The sequence below is a fragment of the Uloborus diversus genome, chromosome 4, assembly GCF_026930045.1.
Source record: "Uloborus diversus isolate 005 chromosome 4, Udiv.v.3.1, whole genome shotgun sequence".
In the NCBI taxonomy this organism is placed as follows: domain Eukaryota; kingdom Metazoa; phylum Arthropoda; class Arachnida; order Araneae; family Uloboridae; genus Uloborus; species Uloborus diversus.
In genome coordinates this window covers 76,491,678-76,515,368 of record NC_072734.1, presented here as the reverse complement: position 1 = coordinate 76,515,368, position 23,691 = coordinate 76,491,678, and the positions used below count along the sequence as shown (strand labels likewise).

General features: G+C 31.3%; 2 protein-coding genes across 2 annotated transcripts in view; one reads left to right on the top strand and one right to left on the bottom strand.

Moving 5' to 3' along the window:
* The window catches only part of LOC129220644 (translation initiation factor eIF-2B subunit epsilon-like), a 33,787-nt gene extending 24,965 nt beyond the window's left edge, over positions 1-8,822 (top strand). Inside the window, exons 12-15 of the mRNA XM_054855073.1 lie at positions 1,079-1,169; positions 3,523-3,724; positions 6,611-6,754; positions 8,690-8,822. Coding sequence (XP_054711048.1) covers positions 1,079-1,169; positions 3,523-3,724; positions 6,611-6,754; positions 8,690-8,740 — 488 coding nt within the window. The 3' untranslated portion in view covers positions 8,741-8,822. The remainder of the gene's footprint in view (positions 1-1,078; positions 1,170-3,522; positions 3,725-6,610; positions 6,755-8,689) is intronic.
* A 10,712-nt stretch (positions 8,823-19,534) lies between these two features.
* LOC129220643 (polyhomeotic-like protein 2) overlaps positions 19,535-23,691 on the bottom strand; it is a 52,285-nt gene continuing 48,128 nt past the window's right edge. The window contains 3 exon segments of the mRNA XM_054855072.1: positions 19,535-20,124; positions 20,126-20,195; positions 20,834-21,087. Coding sequence (XP_054711047.1) covers positions 19,972-20,124; positions 20,126-20,195; positions 20,834-21,087 — 477 coding nt within the window. The 3' untranslated portion in view covers positions 19,535-19,971.

The window sequence follows — 23,691 nt, the reverse complement described above, 5'->3', positions numbered from 1 at the left end:
ACAGACTAGCATTTTACTAACTAAACAGCAGCATAAATCTTATGCTGCTCTTTATTCTCCAAACTTGTTTTTCATTTGTTGTTCTATTTGAGATAGCTTTTTGTACTCTGTTCAATGAAAATAGGTGTTAGTAGAAAAGTTCAAAATCTTTTCTTTCAGTTGCAATATGTTGTGGCAACACAGGAATTGTGCAAAAAGAGCTGGCCCGGATCTATATATTTTGGGCCCCCCTGCAACAAAATATGTAGGGCCCCTCCCTAGTGGCCAACAGTTTCTATTTGTAAAGTGCATAAGTCTTAGTGCTAGTTTTTTTCTATTTTTTCTCCAATTTCTATTGCTGTTAGCCCCTTTAAGGGCGGGGGCCTCTCGCACTGCAAGTACACAGATCTGGGCCTGCTAATGAGTAAAGTTACATGTTTCTGGTGCAAGGGATTAAGAGATAGGACAGTTTAATTTTGCCTTTATGAACTGGGAGAGTCGAGCTTGTTCCTCTTTCTGCTATACATAAAAAGGCTTCAAAAGGAAAGTTAGTTGAACTTGAGATTAATAAAAAGTATGAAATATTATAATTAATTGAAAATGGAGAAAACCAGAGAAAATTAGCTGGCATATATGGAATTTCTAAACCTACAGTGTCTAATATAGTTAAAAACAAGGGGAAAAAAAATTATTTGAACAGTATTTTTAATTATTTTTTCACTTTCAATAACGTTAAACACTGAAAGTGAGTTGAACAGAAAGAGTAAGGGTGAATTTCTCAAAAAATGAATACATGGTGCAAGAAATGACAAAAAAAAAAAAAAAAAAATATTACCGCCTTTTATAAGTTGACCGCCAAAGTGCTGCACCACGAGTGGTCAACTTACACAGGTTTCACTGTATTAGGCCCCCTTCAGGTTTGGGCCCACAGGTGTCCCTTATCCCCCTCCCCCTGCATATTAGAAAAGTATTCCTTAATATATCAATTTTTGCTTGTTAAACTAATATGAAAATGTATTTTTTATGATTTCCTTAAGTGTTGACATTTTGTAATACATGTCAGGAAATCATGGAATATTATCCTTTTTTTCCCTTACAGTATTTTACTCAGAAGTTTTTGAAAGCTTGCAAAGGGGCGTTGAAGAAAAAATAAAAGCTGAAAATATGATTTTAGAAATCAATTCTTCAAAGTAAGTTTTTAGACCTAAAATATTTTTGCTGCATTCAAAATTTTGAAAATGTTCTTGAGAATTTTAATCCAAAATATAGCATCTTTGAACTAGTAAATCTTTCTACATTTTCAAATAAAATGTAACAACTTAATCTTCCATTTTAATTGTATTTGAAACTCACAATATTCATATTAAAGTTTTCTTTTGTTCTTATGGATGTTAAATTACATTGTATCATTAGTACAGCCAGAATTGTCTTCTATTTGGACTGGGCCTGGTTTAGGTGTAAGCCCTTGAAGCACAGGCTTTGGGGCCCCCCCCCCCAAAAATTACTTTTTTTTTTCATGTTGAATGTTTTCATTTGTTTTGCACTATAAAAATTTTCTAAATATTTTTTATTCTAGTTAAGTTTAAAAATTAAATTGTTATTGCCATCTCTTTTTCAACAAGGTTAATGAGTTCAGCGGAAAACCAACTCCCTCCCATGGAGTGAGAAAACTATCTGGAGTGACATCTAGCGTAGAATGAGACCACTTAGATGTCACTCCATATTAGTCTGGAGCTCACTATCACTGCTTAAGGCATTTATTTTGTTTCTGTTGATTAACAACATTTCAAGATGTTTGAATCTTTTGTAACTGTTTATTTATGTAAGTTTCAAATTGCAACTACATTAATTCAGAAATTAAATAGCTTCAGAACTTTCATTCCAAGGGTAATTTACCCCCCTCCCCCCCTTTTTTTCTCTTTTTGCGAGCAATAAGAGACCGATTTGGGGAAGGAAAAGACTGTTTAAGGTATTCAATGACATTATCAAAACTTAAATACACCCTCGGTTTACTTGCAGCTATACCCATGCAAATTTCAATGGGGTCAACCTAAAAAAAAATGAGTGGTGCAGATTGCTTCGCTGATTTTTTATTTTATTTTATTTATTTATTTTTTGATGGGAGGGGGGAGTATTAGTTTTTTTGGACGGTATACCATTTTTCTTGGGGTATGAGAACCTCTGCAATGACAAAAAGATGTGCGATTGAGCACATTCTTCGGTTCTGCAAGTCAAGGGGCGGGGGGCTCGCAGTTGTGTTGTGCTTATAGTCCTAAAATTTCTAAATTGGGCTCTGTATGTGGAAGGAGGGGGCGATCATAACAAGTCAGAATTTTCTGCCGTGAGGTCTTTAGTCATAATAATAGACGTCATACATGTCTATATATTACGATACTAGGTTTGGTTTTATAGCAAAACACTAATGATCACAGGGGTATTGAAACCCTAACCCTGAACTATTGCATTTCATAAGGTAACCAATAAAGTTCTTGCCGTTTTTACTTTGCCATTGAAAAAAGTGATAATAGGTGTGCAAAATTCGTGTGTCACTTGGTTTAAGCACTTGTTAAGTATGTAAGTTAGTATATCAAGTGTTTTAAACACCTGTCAGGGGAGATTAGCTCCAGCGGGACCTGTACCGTAGGATAGCAAAATGGAAGTGTCAAAAGAGCTTGTTTGGTATTTTTTGCTTTATGATTTTAAGATAGGTTTTCCATCAGCTGCATCAACTCGTTGAACGTGTCAAACATTTGGGGACAGTTCTATGAGTGAGCGTACAGCAAGGCAATGGTTCCAAACATTCAGATTGCAAGCATTGCAAACAAAGGAACCATCACTGGTGAAACCCAAAGGATTACTCATCTTGCAGGATAACGCACTACTGCATGCCCTGCCCACGGGTGGCCATGTATACCATTTGGTGACTTGATTGGGCGACTTTGTGACATCCTTTGTATTCAACTAACCCTGCGCCAACTAATTACCATATCTTTTAATCCCTGTACAATTATCTTCGAGGAAAATCCTTCATAACAAAAGTAGACCTGTGCAAAGCACTCACAGCTTTCTTTGCATCCAAGATACCTAAAATTTACCTGAAAGGGATTGCAAGCTAGATGCACGGCAGAAGATAATCAATGACGATGCAGATTGCTTCAAGCAGTAACAATAGGCTATACTTTCTTTAAGCCATCTTTTCTTCTATTATTTAAAAGAGCAAGAACTTTATTGCTTACCTTATATATTTCATAATGTTTAACATTTTGGAACACATTATTAAGGGTCTGTTCATAAATGATGTCACTTTTTTTAAACAGATTTGACCCCCTACCCCTCTTGTCAGTTTTTCAAAGCATATTGTTATTAAAAAATGCATGATGTCACACTTCTTGTTACCACCTTCTCCCTCCTTAAAGATGAAATTATTTGGATTTGTGCATAATTTCAGTAAATATAATCTTGAGTTGTATAAAGCCAAATGATATTTTTATTGTTTATTTTCAAAAAACTTACTAATAACTGATTCCAATCATATATTTTCAGACATGCTTATAATGTAACCATGAAAGAAGTGAACACTTTGCTCATAAAAGCTATTCTGAAATTGCCATTAAACACTGGAGAAACTTTAACAGCACAGCAGTATTTAGCAGCAACAAAAAAGAATTTAACTTTCTTCCAGCCATTGATTTTAAATTACATTAGAAGTTCTGAATCACAGCTTGATTGTTTATCATCTGTAGAGGTAATAGGTATTTCCTTTTCTTTCTTTTTTTTTCTCGAATACTGACATTCTTGGGAAAGTATACAGTGGTGTAGCCAGAAGTCTTTGTGATTCAAAAACCTTTTTCATGGTCAAGAAAAGGAAACTTTCTAAGTTTTGGAAAAAGGGAAGGGGAGAGAATCATTCTCAAATGCCACCCTTGAATAAATCCCTGGTGCTTTTTCTCTCAACTTCCTAAATTTTTACCTGCTATAAGGAATTTTTATATTCACATATAAGAGAAAAAAAAAAATAGTCCTCTTTTTTCCAAGCTTGAAAATTATAGATTTTTTTTTAAACTTCAAAAAGTAAAAATTGTTATCTCAATTTTGAAATTTCAAGCCCTATACAGCCTCAATTTAAAAGAAATCCCTACTTATATTTTAAAGAATTTCACGAATAAGTCTCCCTTATTTTTGGCTTTCAGTGTTGGTAGCTATACATTCTGTAAAATAGAAACTTTTCAAAACATATTTTTGTGCTCTAACTTTTAAATTGTTGCTTCAAAATGTCGATCTTATGAATAGTTCTGCTCCATCCTTCAGCCTGTTTAAACCTTTAAGACCCACAAGCAGTAATGTAGAATATTTAAGTTTGCTGTTTGTGTGTGTGTTTTAAAAAGAAATTATAGTATATGTTTTTAAGTAATAACTTTTTCCTGATAATATTGACAATCTGATGTCTCAATAGCATGAAAAAATATATTATTTGTATTTAAAATTTTATAAAATAAACTTGAACTTAGGAAACATAAGGATGGTCTTATGCCACAGTGAACCATCAACCATAATGTTTATTTTTCAATGAGAAGAATCACAGATTAATATAGAAAAATACACATAAAACATATTTGTATTTTATAAACTAGGAAGGCAGTCCTACCAAATAATACTGGACATGTTTATAATTAATTAATTTAAGACAGAAAGCAGCATTTGCAGAATATTTACATGTTAAAGTCAGACTTTAAAAAATCACATAGTTCGCTCTGGTGTAAAGACATCCATTTCCTACAAAGCCTTAGAGGGCAAAATAATTTGGTCTTTCCTCTGCATTTCTACTGTATTTATTAGTAGAAGTGGAACAAATATTTTACATTTATAGTCCTACTAGCAAAAATACCCGGCGTTGCCTGGGTCAGTAATAATTATGAGAAAAAATCGTTACTTGCTTTTGTTTTCTGTTTTAAGTGAAAGAATTTAAAACACATCTTTTTGACGTGATTTAAAATCGAGTGCCTTCCTTACCCATAAAACTAAAATAGCAATAAGTATAAAGAACAAAATAGTATTGATTTAGAAACGAAAGCACTATATTTAAGCATATACAAATTTCCAAAACATGAAATTAATCTTCTCATGTTTAAAAAGATTAATCTGTTGATACTTTTTTTTTTAACATGGAGTCTAAAACCTTCTCTGTATGGCTAATGAAGAACGAAGTGATTAAAAAAAAGTAGCTGCGCTCGTAATCCCCTTATGCTTGCTTTAGTTATTTTGGGAAATTTCAATCATTGTGGGCTCTTGGTGCGATTTTATCGAATTTGTGAGAGTCGTTTTGGGGTACCTTCGATGATGCTCCCCCCTTCTTTCCTCACTTGGTAAAACGATATGATATTAATTTTTGTTACAGAGATATCGTCGCCAGATGCTGAGATACTTTTGGTCACCATAAAATGGCGCTAAACAGTTTCATCCGAAATGTTTCAAAAATAAGTAGTATTAATCTGGTGACTGTTTGAAATTGTGCAAGAAGGAAAATTAATGGAAGTTTTTGTGCTGTTTACGGATTTGCCTAATTTAATTCCTGGATTATTCAACACAGTAAAAAATGTCTTTTGAAAATTCTTTGATTGGCGATATTTTGTTTACATGGTGAAAGCTGAGAAACATTATGACGTAGTCTTCGGCTTCAAAAACTGCCAAATGCATCAGCTACGGAAATCTTTCTGCAAAAATTTTGGCGATCTGCTGGTTGATTGGATAATGAATAAGTGTTCAATCAGCATAAATAATAATACAAACCATTAATTACATTAAAGCTCCGTTTGAGTGGAAAATGATCAGCCAAATCATGTATTATTTGCCAATCTTGTGCAAAAATCTTACTTCAAGATTTGACTTAAGAAAGGCCTTGAACAGCCACGAAAAGCAAAGATAGTCAACAATACAACAATTGTCGCTATCGACAGGGAGTTGAGATGATACACTAAATACTGTATTGAGTTGAGGAAAGCCTTCGAACATGGAACTAAAAAGCTCATAACTCGTTTTTTATTCTACTTAGAAATTTCGAATAAGTGCCATCTTCAGCAGAAAAATCAGAGCTTTCGATGGACATATAATGTAAATATGTGCAAGTATTTTTTCATCCCAATATTAGAGAATTTATACAAAAATTGTGTTTTATTGCCCCCCTAAGGGGGTTTTGCCCCCCATAACGCTACGAAAACTACCCTATGTGTTATTCTGATGCATAAGCTATATTAATGTAAAGTTTTATCAAAATCCGTTCAGTAGTTTTTGCGTGAAAAAGTAACATACATCCATACAGACAAACTTTCGCATATATAATAGTAGTAAGATTTAAAAAAGGGAAGAAAAATTGCTAATTTATAAAAATAGTTTTAAAAGTGGGGTTTTATTACAAACCTGTTCTATTTTGCTTAAAGAGCGAGTGTTTGAAAGTTTTAGCAATTTTTTAATGAAACAAAGGCAAATTTTACACTATTGGTAAATTCAGTAAATATGCTTGTTTGTAATAATTTAATTTCAAATTGTTTCTATTTATATCTGAATTTATAAAATTAATGATTAAACTGTTATGTGTATTCATATTTAAATTCTAAAATGTTAAAAACTTTTACAGGACTTCATGAAAAATAATGATGAGTTAGCTCCAGCTGTGACAAAAGTTCTTCATTTCTGGTATGAATCTGATGTTCTGAATGAACCTGTTATACTTAAATGGTTTAACAATCTTACTGACGAAAGTGATAAAATTAGAAAACAGGTCAGTAATATTCAAATATATTGTTTTACTTATTTATATACATTTATTATTAAAACCTTCAACGTTATTTTTTTAAAACTATTTTTAGTATTCATAATGAATGCTTCCGAAATGTGCAGTGAATTATAATACTGTTTGAAATAATAAGAAACAAAGGGCCAATTTATATTTTTCAAGCTTTCAAGTTAGCCCAGTAAATTTAGGCCGAAAATAGGGTTGATGCACCATAAATTTATAATTAGCTGAATTTCTCAGGATAAGTTCCTGAACATGTAGAACGAACATGAAGAATGCCCCTTCACCTTTGGAAGTGAGCCGCCTATGAGCGCAGTTTATAGCTGAGACAGAAAAGAAAAATGCACCTAAAGTTATCACTTCTAAAAAAGCAATTTTAGAATACATGCATAAAACCAGACGTCTTTGGGATGTCAGAAGTGAAACGGAATTGCAGGGAATGGGGGAGTTCCTTCTTGAACATTTTTCGAAATTGAAGTTTAAAAAAAGTTTTGGTATGGAAGTGAGGTTTGGGGGGGGGGGGGGGATAGAGACGTTAGAGGTCAGATAAACCACCCACGGTCCCCAAAACTGATGTTTAAAATTGCAAATTTGGACAATTTTTTTGCAAAAAGAAGGGAAAGGGGGAGAGGCAGTTCTGCAGATTTCTTTAAATTAGAAGAAAATCTAAAATTCTTGGAAATTACAACAATTTGGCGGAAAACTCGCAAAAAATTTTGAATCCGATAAGTCATCTGCAGGAACTTAAGATTTACTTTTAAAAAATCTGCAGAATTTGTGCAAATTTCTATCTTGAGTTGGAAGATATTTGTAGAAAATCTGCAGCTTCTGCAGAAATTTCATATTTTAAGTCTGAAAAGATTCTGATTTTTCTAGCATTTTTGGTTCCCTCTTTCTTTCCTCAATTGACCATCATCCACTGCAATTTAATCCATAAATGTATGTTTTGGATACATGCCAACGTCCATCGCCGAAAATTACGTGTCTTGTTTGAGATTTCAATCCTTTTGCATCCTGAAAATAATTCAGTTATTTAGAATGTTTTGAAGCGTTTTATTATTTGCTAACCTAATTAGACTCGTTTTACTTATTATTTTAGTAACTTATTTATTTATTAACATTATTTTAATTTCTCCTTTATACCATGTAAAATTAACCAAAAGAACGTGGTTTGACACCCTGCTCCAGATTTTTAGAAAATTTTGCATCTTTGCTCTTTTTATGCATTTTAGAAAGCATGTAAAATATTTTTGGAGAATCTCAATCGGTTTAGGTTCTACAGAAATGCATAGCAGCGGTGAAGTTTTAAAAACTGAAGAAAAAAAAAAAACTCCTGCATGAAATGATTTTGATTTAGTGCTCCTGTATTATGGAAAAGGTTACTTTGGTTGCTTGTGTACACAATGCTTGCAGAACGATTTTGGTCAAATGATTTTATGTTGCTGAACATCGTCAAGTATTCTGGCTTTGGGGCTTCTCTTTATGACCGAACTTTTCAGACATTTCCAAAAAAACTTTCGACACAGTAGATTTTTCATCAAAGTGTCTCTTGTTGTAGAAAAAGCAATTTTGTTTTCCTATACTTTTTTGTATTATTGCCTTATTTCTATGTGTGTGTGTTTGCAGTAAATGAAATCTACATACAATATTTTTAGTACAAATTTATGATATTGTCTTGAAAAAAAAATTTTTGCCTGGAAAAGTGCTTGATTTTTATTTCTCCCTGAAGGGTATGAACCCTGTTTTATGTCATTGCATATGTGCATCATTATAAAAAAAATAGTGACTTGATTGGCATCAATTTTCTGAATGTCTTGAGCTCAAAATGACCCTTTGAATATGTACTTAATATAATTAATTAATATATTAAGTTATGTATTGTGTTGAACTTAATGTGTAACAGCTCAAACTTTTTTATAGGCTGGTGCTTTTATTAATTGGCTTCAAGAAGCTGATGAAGAGTCTGATTAATACTGTACATATAATTTTAGTTAATAAATATTTATTTTTACAGCGATGTTGTGTACATTTTGAACTCCAATTGAAGAGCTTCAATATATGCTTCGATAGTTAGGGCAGATCTAACCTGGAAGCTAAAAAGGGTCCTATCACACCACCTCCATTGTATCACTACTCCACTTTTTTCCCTGGTTGCCGAAAATGGCAATTATCTGCTCAACCTGTGAAAAATTTACATGCAACAAGAAACTGAAAACTTCTATTTGTTTCTTAGAAGAGACAAATTTAACAACTTTTGCCATGCAAATATGAACAAGAAGTTTGTAATCTTATGAGTTTGGAGGCTATTTCTAAGTTGAAATTCTTACGCTACAGATAGAATTCATAAGTAGTAATTCTGTACTTTTCCACTGCAGGTACAGGATATGGCACATTCTTAATCTTGGTATCTTTCATTTTATTCATTATTGCTGTTACTTGTTTGGCAAAACCATACTTTATTTTGTATTTTTAATAAACTTTAAAAAAAAAAAAATTTGAATTCTGAAGTTTTGAATTTAAATTATGTTTTTCGCACTCACGAACTGAGACGGGACCCTACTCATTTGAGTTATTGTTTCTAGAAATGGCTCCTGTCCCCCCCCCCCTCCAAGCCTGCCTCTCCTCCTGGGCGGTGTGTGTGCGTAGACCTGTGTGTATGCACGTAGGCGTGTGTGAAGTCATGTATGTGTGTGAACGTGCGTGTGTGTAAGACATGGACGCCTCCGACCAGGAGAAGCGGATAGCTCAAAACCGGAGCAGCCGCGCCGCCAGCAGAAGACAGTGGGCGGTGCTGCTGCATAGGCTTCTGGTCCAAGTTGAAAAAGGCACAGACACCAAAAACAGTCAAATGAGAACAATAAGCAATCGTGATTGCTCAAAAAAAGCAGTTAAACAAAACTAAAAGTTCCATTAAAATGAAAAAAATTCTTCACTAAATAATTAAAATAAGACATTAAAATGTAAAATAGTTCGCCATGTAAGTAATCATCAAGTCAAAAGCTTGATTAAAATAACCAGCCAACTGAATTAACTATACATAACTCCATCAAAATTTTAAATATCTGTAAAATAAATATACAGTCGAATCCCGACTTACGCGAGGGATGCATTCCAAGACCCCTCGCGTAGTCGAAATTTCGCGTTGTGGAAAAGGGAATGTGTAAATTTTTTTTATAAACATGCCTAATTACTTTAGACACTTGTTAACACCACCTCAAACTATTTTAAACCATTCCTTAACTATACATTATCGTTTCTTACAAAAAGAACTGAATTTTCATTTCTAAAAAAGCCATTTTAATCAACATAAAATACTAATACGATGCACAAAAACAGTGATCAACGGGAAAGAGAGAGACAAAATAAGCCAGTACTGTATGTAGAGCATGTTGTAATAATAAAATGATGTACTATAATAATAATGTACAGTAGATCCAGTAATAATATTTGTAATTTAAAAAATGAAGATGCTGATGATTTATGTTGCTTTATCAAATTGTTATTCTACTATATTTTCAAATACAGTTGTTCGGCTAGTTCTTTTATAATTTTTCCATCTATATGACAACACTCCTCTTCCTGATTTCTTTTATTCCCAATACAAGAGCAGCTTCCATTTTCATAAATTTTGCTTTCTGCTTAGACACTACTCAGCGAACTTTTATAGATTTTCTTTTCTTGGCTTTTAATTGTACATATGGAAGATTCATATGTAATTGTCGTGCTACCTTCGACTTATTTTTTAGTTGTTCAAGCATATCAAGAGAACCGTTAGCTTTTCTTTAATTGTCAGAAACTTTCATTCTTTCTTCACAAACTTTAGATGGAAAAGTGCTCTTAAGTGTCATATTTTATCAAATTTCAAGTTTAGAATGAAAAAATATGGTAAATGCTGAGTAGTTATTTGTATACACACAAACAAAGCTATGTTCAGACTAGTATGGTATGAGAACTTAAGCTGCCAATGATGCTAAAGGGATGAAGGTCCTTTCGCGAAAAAAATTTTTTAGTAGCCGATAACAAAGCCAATACTTTCATACTGCGATTCCCTTCTGAAAATTTTCGTGTTGCGGGCGAGGAATTCGTGTTAGGTGACTAAAAACATTTGGTGATGAAAAAATCGTGTTGTAGCCATTTCGTGTAAGTTGAATCGCGTTGTAGCGGGACTCAACTGTACTGTGATTGCGAAATTGTAAAATAGTTACCAATAAATTAAACTAAAATATTATCTTTTGTATAAAAGCAGTTTTCTTTCATAGAGGAGAGGATATAAGGCATGCAGTAAAATTTAAGCAGTACAATTCTTGCCAAGCAAGAAGAATCTTACAGTTGGAAGATAACATGATGTAAAATTAAGCTTGTGTTTTTGAGGAACAATAGCAAAATATGTTGTAATCGAATATTTGCAACTAGGATTTCTCGGTTCTAAAATTATTTGAAGTTTTTAAAAGAACTGTTAATGATTTACTGAGGAACTATTTCTGAGTGGCGATCCTCAGTCTAGGCATATCGTACACTACCAAATTAGGTTTGTGCCAACTACAATTGTTTTATGCTGTGGCTTAGGTCTCCCTTTTCTCAGAGGCACTAATTGTCTCTTCAGACTAAATTTTAGGAAATTTTTGTTCTCTTGCAAATATTTTTGCCCAAAACGATTTTAAAATTTTTTTTAATATGAGCAGTTAGTCTATAAATTTTAATGTTTTCTATATTCATTCGGAAACTTTTCCATGTCTCTAAATTACTCATGACCCATCAAAAGTTTTATTTTAACTTTCATTTTCGTCTCTACTACAATAAAATAGAATTTTTTTGAACAGAAATACTTATCTAATAAATTAAATGTTTAAATATATAACAAAATAAACATCATTTATGAAAGGACATAAATGAATGTCGGTGATTTGAATTATTATGATTTTTCAACGATTGAAATGAAACTAGACCTTTACAAACTCAAAAAAAAAAAAAAAATTTATTATATTTTTATTATAAATTTTTGACACACCCTGTATTTAATTATGAAGTACAATATAGTATGTTTCAGAAAATATGAAGTGCAACCAGAAAATCAGATTTTTAATTAAAAGTACGCAAGTATAAGTAATTATTAACTTTATACAATTAATAAACAAACCTGTTGTTCTTTTCAAACCATCACCAACATGCATACATTTGAATAAGTTTGAATGCTCAATTCAAATTATATGTCGTATGACTAAAACATCTGACAAACATGTTAAAATAACAAAATCTATACGATCAAATTTAATTACAATCATATAACATTATAAGCTAATTCAATAAACAACAAGTCTTGTAAAAATTCTCTAAAAATATAAATATATATCAATTGGCAGTGGTGATTTTATTTCAGAATTTGACTATCACCATAATTAAAAAATGGCATTCTATGTTAATATGAATGCATTTGTTTTAAAATACTATACATAAGCTATACATCTTTTAAGTATAAATTGAATATTATGTAAATACTCTATTTGACATTATAAATATATAAATTAATTTATTATGCACAGCACAATATTCGCTACAAATAAATAAAGTAACTCCTGCCATTTTAGGGGCTTTACTTGTAATGCTTTCAAAACTGAATGAGAAAATACTTGCTATATTTATACATACTTGGAAATAGATGAGTCTTTACAGCATGAAACATTCCATATAGATTTTGGCAAAACACTCTGTTGTATAATGATTTGTCAGGGTTGCCACAGAAGTTCAAGAATGAAATTCCCCCGACTTTTCCAGGTGGTTTCGAGGAAAATTCCAGGCTATCGATAACCACCTTTTTTTTTCATCATTAATATATACATCTCAAATTTTGATAAAACTTACTGCATTTTCGAACATTTTAAAAACAATGGTTACCAAATTTTAATTTACTCAAGCTGAAATAATCAAAAATATGTACTAACAAAAGTGAAACAAATCCCTATGATAAAGAATTGTGAAATAACGTAAATGTAGAATTTCTTCTTTTCAATCCATCCCGAGGAGCCACTGCCCATCACCAAGTGGAAGGAACGGTCAAATAAGCAATTGTGACATCTGTTTCACAAGAAAATAAAAAAGTTAATGCTAATAGTAGCCTGAACTAAAAACTAATGAAACCGAAACCTTTCCAATTATTGCCTTCCACCCCTCCATTTCAGTACATTCACGGCGCTTTTAGACTTTGGTCTGAGAAAAAATCATGCATCTTTTAGCTCGACATATTTCCCTTATTTGTTGCTCATAAAGCAGGGTTGCTCCCTCCCCCCATATTTCTGAAAGCCTTTGCACTTTTTTTAGTTTTAACTCTCTTTTATTCAATACTTTTTATTCACCAATTTATTTTTAATTATTATTATTTTAAAAGAAAAGTTCAGCGCTCCGCTAATGAAATACACACACAAAATAAAGTATTTCTGGAAATGTATGTTATTTTTCATTTTCCCTGACATTTCCCTGACCATTTTTGGCCATATTTATTTTCCCTGACAATTCCAGGTTTTCCCTGTGTGTGGCAACCCTGTTTATGCTCTAATTACTTATATCTATACTGTGCATTGTCTCAATATAAATAAGCAAACAACTAGTGTAATTTGAACATATTTTCAAAGTCATCAAAAATATAAAAAACAATTTGGCTTAGTTTTGAGTCTTCTAACCAAGAATTTCAAAGCTACATAATTTTATGTTTATGGACTTCTAAAATGACAGGAATTGCTCACATTGACTTTAACATAAACAAACAAACAGTTTCGAATAAAGATCTACTTAAAATATCTTTAACAATAAAAAAGGCAGTTTCTGCTGAAACAGAAATTCAAACATTAAAAAATAATAAATAAATATCCTACAATGTACTTTCTCCAAAGTGAGTCAACTCATTGCTGACATTATATCATTTTACATGATGATGAAATAAATTTAAAGGCACTACTATCCATGGTCCTCCAATTACAAAAAACAAAATGAATGAAAAATACTGTACATGCAATATGAACACATTAAGAAATAACATGGAAATGAGATTACAACATATTTACAAATCAAATAACTCCAATTCTTTCGATATCAAAACATGTTTAAAAGGCCAATATAAATAATCAGGCACTGTAACATTTTACACTAGAGAAGCTATCTGAAAGTTTATGAAAAGCTGCCAAAGTTCCTAAAACAATGGCAATTAAGTAGATTAAATTTACTAGTGCCATGAAAAATTACTGGTTGTGATGAAAGAGATCAGAATTTTCTAACAATGATTAAAATCTGCAGTCTAATTCACCTTACGTTGACACTGCGAAAAATGCTACACAAACCTATGTACTAGTGCACAACATTAACTATTTTCTTCTGTATATATCAAAATTAAAATGTTACCCATATGGGTTGTTTCGAAATTTTCACATATGCCATCCCATAATTTGTTAAATTTAACATTGTCAGGGTGGCGACAGGAACTGTGAAAAAAAGTTCCCTGACTTTTCCCTGATTTCCCTGATTAAGTTCACCAAATTTCCCTGATTTACATTACCAATGATAATGGTTTCCTTTCTTTGTTCTACTTGAAATCCATTGTATGTTTGTATGAAATGCAGTATTTTAAACGTTTTAAGTTGTGTAAAGTTGATGAACTAAAGACGTATTTTTAAAAAATGCTACTTCTTTAACAAAATGGTTTAAAAAAACATATCAAGTCAATTCTTTTGGAAAATTTTTTTGCTAGAACTAAAAAGTAATTGAAATTATTTTGAACTAAATTTTAAAACAGTATAATAATTGTTGCAAAAATAACAAGCAATAGTGAAAGAATAGAAGTAATGTAGTTACTCTTATTGACATATTTATGCAAAACAGATGAAACCTTTTGACATCCATTCATAGGGAGCTTTTCTCTAATCAAGTACATAGGTTTTATTGAATGAATACAGCATTTTAACAATAAAAAAAAATAAAGATATTTACTTACACAAGTTAACTCTATTCTAAATGATTTAAGTATGTAACGGGAAAAATCTTAGATTAGTTTTGTAACAAACTACTTTGAAATTCCAGAAAAAAAAAAAGCAATTAGTTAATTTCAAAATATATAAAAGAAGAATACAACTTGGTTATAAAATAAAAGAATCATTTAAGTCTGAAGAAAAGAAAGCCTTTATAATCTGCGGCGATAACAAATAGTATAAAGGCAAAAAAACAAAGTTTTTCTGATTGAAAGTTCAATTACAGCAATTAAATTAAAAACATGAAGAAGTAATAACTTTTAAGTTTTTATCAGCATTAATTCAAAACCCAAAGATTTCTTCTTAAAATCGTGATTACAGACGCTAATCACTTCGAGACAATGGAATAAAGGCAAAGGAGGGAAGGCGTTAATGAAGGCTTCCTCTGTGCCTGTATGGTTGTTCATTTAACGTCGCATTGAAAGCATGAAAGGAAATTTCAAGCTAGGTAAAATAAACAACCTAACAGACACAGAAACAATCTTAGGAATTTCATCTTGTGGTTAATAAGCATGATTCAATACTTAGACGTAGAGGAAAAAATATGCACAAATATGCGGCAGTGTATAATCGCATCTCATTAATTTATTTTTCAAACAGATAATTGGCGGAAAATGCATAGGAAATTAGGATACTTAATTTTGTAAAGCAAAAAAAAAAATGCCTTCATAAAATTAATTTTCCCTGATTTTCTGTTATTTTTTTTGAAATTCCCTGATATTTCCCTGACTTTTCCCTGATTAATAAAGTTCCCTGACTTTTCCCTGATCTCCCTGATCTGTCGCCACCCTGATTGTTGAATATGTACAAATTAAAAGAAAAAAAAGTGTGTGACATTAATTTGTAATAATAAAATTAAATCAGTTGTTAAGCTATTTTTTTTTAAAGGACACTGTTTATAGTTCCTACCATGACATTATTGTAAAAAATCAATTTTGACAAACCGAAAATGCTTTTGGAACCACTGTTGGATTTATATATACACTAGCCAATATTTGAAAATGAGCATCAGAATTTTATTTTTTACAAGAGCACCTCTTATCCTATTATAAGTTAACTTAAACTGAAAATTGAATTAAGATTGCACAAAAAGGAGAATGAGACAAAAATACAAGTGCTAAGGTTTAATAAAACTAACATATTAAAAATTAAGCTAACTGATATGATCGCCAAAATGCAACTGAATCAAAATTTTTGAATAGGTGTGGCAAAATGAAGAGCGTGAAAGACCTCTACTACAAAATACTAAATATAGGAATGAAAAGAATGGTGAGTACGAAATTAGTGATGCCTAAGCAGTAGAACCACATAGCAAACAAAACCTAGCCAGTTTTGCAAAAGCAGATGATATTGGATTTCAAAGTACATAAAAAATCAGGAAGGATGGTTGAAAACATAAAACTGAACTAATATGCATCAATCTTACTCTTAAACCATAAAATTTGGCAAGTATGACATTCCTTCCAAAGTAGGAGGGGGAAACTGCGCAAGATTTTATCTTGCATGTGGAAAGATGGAAGGTAAGGTGACCCAGAGAGCTACTGCAAAATGTGGAAGGGTCGGTACACTCTGGTAACATAATACTCAGTGCCAACTTAAAGTGAGATAGAGGATAAGCAAATTACAGAACTTCACACAGTAGCTTTTAAGATGTTTCTTTTAAAATGATTTTGTGACATTTAAATGCAGTGGAGCACTATTTATACATCTTTCAAAGGACCATTTGCAAATGACAGTTTGATGAAAAGCATTTATCGCATGTCTCATTTATAATATTAAACATTTTGTTTCAGCTGCTAAGTTTTTAAGTACAATTTTTACACTGATTTAATACAAAACTCATATTTATTAAAATTGTACCTTTAATTCCACAACTAAGTCTTAAGTACCATTTTGATAAGACTGATAAAACATAAACTTAAATTTTACTATGAGCATACCATTAGTTTCTTAAAAATATATGTTTGCAAAATCTAAAATATATATGAGCAGGATTTTTCTTTACTTAAGTACTGTTTAGTAAGTTTTCTGAACAAGAAAAACTTCTGTACTTAATTACATAAAATTGAAAAAACATACTTCATGCATTTCTTCTTTTTTTTACTTCAGCATTTAAGTTAAGAGTTTCAAAAATAATGCCTTTTGAGTATCAAAAAATTATGATAGTCTAGTCAATGAGTGCTCAAAGCAGGGGTGTAGGGTGCATGGAATATGCGATAATTTTTGACTTTAGAATATTGTTACGGGTAGTTAGTAAGTAAAACATACTAAAAGCCCCCAACACTAGGGGGTGAGCTAAAGGTGGGGAGGGAGGGGGGGATTTTGGGTTTTTTCGAGAAAAATGTCAGAAAAAATGCCTTTAAAATAAAAATTTAAGCTAAATAAAATTTCCTATGAAACTGTTTTTACACGTATTTGTCAAATTTTCAATAATATTCTGGATATATGTTATGAAAATTTGATGATTTTAGGAAAAAATTCTCTCTTTGTCAAACATTTGCTCCTAGGATCAGTATTCATGAAAATTGTCAATAACAAAGTTGTAGAGCTTTAAAATTCCTTCAAGTTGATATGCTGTTTTGTTACATTATATTCAACCAATCAAAAGTTACAGAATTTCAAACACGCACTTTCATGGCAAAAAATGGATCACTTGCCATTAACAAATTTCAAACTGACTGGAAAGGATTCGAGCACTTCTTCTTTCCTCAATGAATTCAACAATCCTGATTGGCAACGAAGAAATATTTGTGGATTACTACGAGAGAAATGATGTCAAGCTTCCGGGGGGAGACGGGTATCGTGAAATTGTGACAAGGGAAAAGGAAAGAGTAAGAAGTGTGACATCAAGCATTTTTTTAATACGAATATGTTTATAAAAAAATAGTTTATGAAAAGTACTGTCACAAATGAGAAGGGGAGTCAAAAATTTTGAAAAATAGTGTCACATCATTTATGAACAGCCCCTAAGTAAACATACTGAAAAATCCCTGACATTATGGGGGGAGGTGGGAGTCAAAATTTTGTGGTTTTTCGCTTACATCTAAAAACAGCAGGAAAAAATTTTTTTCCGAATAAAAATGAAAGTTAACTATATTTATTGTGAAATTGTTTCACACATTCATGTCATACTTCCAGTGGTTTTTTTATGTATGCATTCTTGAAAATCTATACTTTTCCAAAAAAAAGCATTACGTATCTCGTTCTTATTGTCTCAGAGTGTCTGTGCCAAGAAGGTGCTCAAGGGATCTTGTGCAGCAATCATGTGAGTTTTCTGTGTCTTGAAAATCCACTGACTGAACACTTGAACTGCAGATTCAAACCTGATACCAAATAAATACGAAGCCTTATTGAAAATTTGACGAATATGTGTAGAAATAGTTCTGCAAGAAGATTATTTAGCTTGAATATTTATTTTAAACGCGATTTTTTTCCGTCGTTTTCAACATTTTCTCGAAAAACCCAAAATTTTCTTTCTTTTTCCCTCCCTCCCACCTTTAGCTCACCCCCTAGGGTCAGGGGCTTTTAGTATGTTTTACTTACTAACTACCCCTAACAATATTCTGAAGTCAAAAATTATCTTTTTATTCCATGCATGCTACAATGTGTTCATTGACTGGACTATAAGTAAAATTTTGTTCTTGAAATGTTTTTTGTCCTTGCCTGAAAGTCGCCTATTTACTCAAATATGATGCCTTATGCCATTCTTTTACTCCTATTTCTTAAAAAAGTACTGATTGGTGGGGCTGAAATTGTAAAACATTTACAGTAGTAAGTCGGGTGCAAGAAGTAATGTGATGTAAGACTAAGATGCACAACAGTAAAATCTAAATCAGAAACTGTGCTCCACCGTTGTTCAGTTTTTCCACAACAAAGAAGCAGATGCTAATATTTTACCTTAATAATCTTAGCCTCGTGAGCAAAGCAGTACTGTCGGCCCCTCTCAATCGAATATCGTAGGTTCCAAGAAATATTATTCGATTAAGCGGGGGAAATTTTATTTACCTTTTCTAAATTGACAACATTTGTTTTAAAACATAATAATAATAAATCAATCTTTATATAAAGGAAATAATATCATTGCTAAAAAGTTTTTGAAGCTAAATAAACAACAAAATAGTTCAATAATTAGTATATATATTACAAGTACGTATGAAAATTATAAAAAGTAACTTACAACTTGAGTTATGAAAATCTTTATTTTGGCACTTTTTTTTTCAGTACAATTTTTTTTTTAAATCCATTATAGGAAATTGCTTACTCAAGGTCTTTTGGTAACACTTTTCTGACTCCCTTTTTTTTCTCCCCATCTGCCGCATTTTACATTTAATATTTATCATCACCTAAAATGTGCATATTTATTTGAGTTATTTAATGTAATTATCGACTGCACTGTTTTTTTTTTTTTTTGTAATGACAAAACACTAAAGAAATTTGATTGAATAGAGGAAACATTTCATGGAATATGAATGTTGTTTTTTCTCATCCGTTGTCGGGGGATAAACTTTACTTTATATTTTAACGTCAGTTATTGTTCTTAATTTTTTTTTTTATAATTTATTCAGTTTTTCTGAACAAAAAATATTTGAGAAAGCTGATTGATATTATTCGATTATCCGGGGGAAATATTTGGTTCCAGAAGGTTTTTATTCGTATAAGCAGGGTATTTGTTTATCCGTTACACAATTAAGTGGGGGCCGACAGTATACGTCTTTAAGTTTTTTCATATTTTCTTTCCAATTGTTTGGTGGTTTCATAATTTCCAATGCGTGGGATATTTACAGATATATCATATATCAAATGCAACTATCTCAAGTCAACATATTTTTACTTATTTATTGTTGAAGCTGTAGTCTCTGGATGTAGCTGAGCTGTTTGCAATTCTACTCTAGTTCCGACTATGAGGGCGGTAATTTGTAGCTTAATATGTAAGTGTCTTTATTTAATGTTTCATTTCAAAGTATTTTAATGTTTTTTTTTAAACATCTATTATAAAAAAATATCTCTTGCTTTCTCTCTATAAAAATTATTTAACTGTGAGGGAGCTTCTAAATAAAAGAACTTTCACATAAGCTGAGAAATATGCAATGGGGGAAAAGCAATTTTATATATTTGTCTAAATAAAGGTATATTAATACATCAGTCACTTTACAAAATTAATTATTCTCCTGATTCTGTGAAAGGAAATGATTAAATGCTATTTTCTGCTAGGATGCACCAAGTTTCCTCTTTGATACTGTTAATTTGAGATATTAACTTAAGAGCTGGACCTAGTTTCATGCTCATGCTTGTCATTAAATGATCTTCTTTTAACAACAGTAAAGCTTGTCCATCAATTTCTTGAAGATTTAAATGTGTCTGCATAGTCTGAGCATCCAGGGAGATCTCGGATAAATTCAAACACCTCTTGAACCCTAAAGTAAATAATGCGATAATAAAAAAAACTAGATCTTTACACATGTTCATGAACAAAATGCCATGTTAGCATATACAAAAACTTGTACAAATAGCATTTAGTTGTTAATGTAGATTTTTAGTCTGTTTTATAAAACAAAATATGCACCAGCAAAGTTATTATACAAAAAGAAAATCATGTTTGGATGCTTTACTTAGTAAGAAGTTTGTACAAAACTAAGAAAACCTTTCATTTTCAATTTTTTTTTTTTAATTTAAAATTTCTTTTACTATTAATGCAACCTTGATTCAAAATTCAAGGCTTACAAAGATAATTTGTTTATGACATTGACAAATGCTTGTTAAGCAATAAAAGAAATGTTTAGAATCTCACATTTTTTGGATATTCTCTCAAAATTTTTTTAAAGAAGTAAAATATGCAGTGTGAAAGAATAGTAAAAGTTTTTTAACATAAAGAAATAAAATTCAGCTATCTCTTGATCAGGTAGTACCCAAATATTTAAGACTATTTGTACAATTTATTTTAGGATTTCTTTGAAAATTATACAAAAAAAAAAAAGTAAATGTACAAATTATTTAAAAAATATCTTACTCATAAAAGATTGAGGTCCAATATAGTATAAAACAAAGTATTTACACAATTGAAAAAAAACTAATTTTACTTACTGTCCATTTGGTGGGTAGCTTCCGCATCACACTTGATTCAACTTCAACAATTTCTACTTCTTCAGCTTTTTCGGCCTGAGTAACATTTTGATGACTTACATCCATAGGGACCTCACCAACGTCCTCTTCCACCTTGATAGAAGTAATGAGAGGTTCTTCATTTTTCGGTTCTGGAACAACTTCCATTTGGACTGGACTGTTTTCTAGATCTTGGTCAGTGAGGCTCTGGAATATTTTTAAAAGGGAATTGAAACATTAAATTTAAAACTGAATTCCAACATGCACAGCCAATCCAGGATTTTTTTCTCGCTACCTATTTTTGTGAAAGTTTTTTTTTTATCAGCATTGTTTTTGTGAAATTTTAGATTCATCCTAATCCTAATTTTTGTAAAAGAGAAGTAGAACAACTGAAATTTTAGTTCAAAAAGTGTAAATATCATCTAGTATTATTTTTAACAGATTTCGTTTTTTGGGGAGGGGAGGGGGAGCTAAAACCCAAAGAAGTATGAAAAATACAATCGTAATTTCAGCTTAATAGGCTATGTGTACTGTGTGCAATATAGGAAATTATGAGAAAAACGGTTTTCCAAAACAGATGTTGAAAGATAGCGATAATATTGCATAAATACACTTAGGCGAGAAACAACTAAAAATTAGTTAAAATACTAGAAAAAGGTTTCTATTTAAGCGATTGTTCATATAAACCTGCTTAGAATTTTATTTTATGAGTAAATTTTGTTTTAAACAGATAAACAAATTTTATATTTTAAAACTCTAATTTTTGTGAAATTATCAATGTTTTTGTGAAGCTACTGATTTTATTACTTGATTTTTGTGAAAGTACCGATTTCAAAACAAGATTTTTGTGAAGGTACCGAAAAACGGTAGCAAAATCAGCCTGTATTGTGCCCTGATGCACAGGGTTGGCTTTCTGCTGGCAGAAACTAGTTTTTGCCGTGCCAGTGGCAGAAACTGGTAATAACCGGTAAAAACCGGCCGAAACTGGCAAAAACTAAAACGTGTCTTTAATAACTCAAGCAATTACTGAATGATATTCGTTTAAGTAAACTAAAAAATGAAACTTCATTTCATCATTGTAAAAAATAAAATACTACGCTAAGTGCCCTTGATTTAGTTCAAAAAGGGAACTTTTCAATTGCTGATACTTGTAATATTTGGATTAATCTAACAAAGGACGAAAATCACATGGATGCTTAGGAAGGAGGAGTGACATACAGAATTAAACAGGAATTACTGATTGTAATTTGCTTGCTTATATGCTCAGGGGTCTGTCCAGGATTTTTCGCAGGGTCTGTTTTTTGTGAAAAATAAAATAATTTTGTGAAAAGTGAATTAATTTTGTAAAAAATCAAATAATTTCGCAAAAAAAAAAAATTGTTAAATCGAAATTTTAGAATTTAGAGCGGGTACAAACTGCACCATTTTAAACTTAAAGTAGAGTGTTTTCCTCTTCTATGTTGAGAATATCATTCTGGTGTGTTTTTCTAGTATTTGGCGGGGGGGGGGGGGAGGCATCGCTCCCTCAAGTAGCAATATTTATCTCCCTACATTATATTAAATAATACTAGAAATATTTCTGAGCAGCATTTAAAATAATTGTAACGAAAAAAATAAATAAATAAATAAATAAAATTCAGACGAGGGGGTTCAGCATTTAACTTTTTGACCCAAGACACTCTTAAAGAGCACAGAATTTCCTTTAAAACTTATAAATTCCGTGATTTTAACAAAAATAAAAAGAGATTTTATTTGTTTACTTCTTAACAATGTGTATTAATCAAAAATTCAAAAAATCGGATTCCCATAGCGGATGCAAAGAGATCGCAATTCTCAAAGTGAAGGCATCAAAGATATAAAAACGGCTTGTAAAAGAAATATTTTTGATTAAATTATTTTTAAATTGCATTTTAGAGTCCTATGATAAACATATCATTAATATCTGTGGACACAGTTGAAGCAAAAATAAAATTAAACCATTGATTCAGCATTTTAATTTTTTCATTTATTTGCATCCTAATAAAGCGAAGTTAGCTTGAAAAAAGAACAAAATATGATTCTTATATCGGATGTTAAAAGATTGTATTTTTCAAAATGTAGACATCTAAAGAAAAAAAATGCCAAGTAAAACAGTTTATTTAAAGTTAATCATCCTTGTTAGCATTGAAAAATCAAACCCATATAATTTTCTCCCAAAATAACAGTTAAACATCGTACAGCACCATAAAAACAAATATTGACTAGCTGGTAAAATGATGAGAATATTTTCTAATCAAGTCATTATAAAGGATTAACGCCAGATGCTAAATGGCGATTAATTTTGAAGTTGGTAACCCTATCTGAAGCGATCATATTTTTTCCCCACCCTTACTATCCCTTTGCAGTTCTAAGTTCATTTCGCTGATATATATTACAGTCAAGTCCCGACTCACGCGAGGGATGCGTTCCAAGACACCTCGCGTAAGTCGGAATTTCGCATTGTGGAACAAGGTATGTTGAGTAATTTTTTATAAGCATACCCAATTGTTTCAGACATTTGTAAAAAACCTTCATATTGTTTCAAACCATTTATTAACTATATATTGCAGTATCTTTTACAAAGAACCAACTTTTTCTGTATTTTAGAAAAAGCGTTATTATTTGGCATAAAATTCTGTAATTTAGCACAAAATCAATGATTAATGGGGGAGAGAAAGTTAAAATAAAGTAGTACGGTACTTACAGCATGTACACTACAGCATTATTATAGCACTTAACAATATCGATATAGAAATATATTTGTAATTTAAAAAATGAAGAAGGTTTATGCAG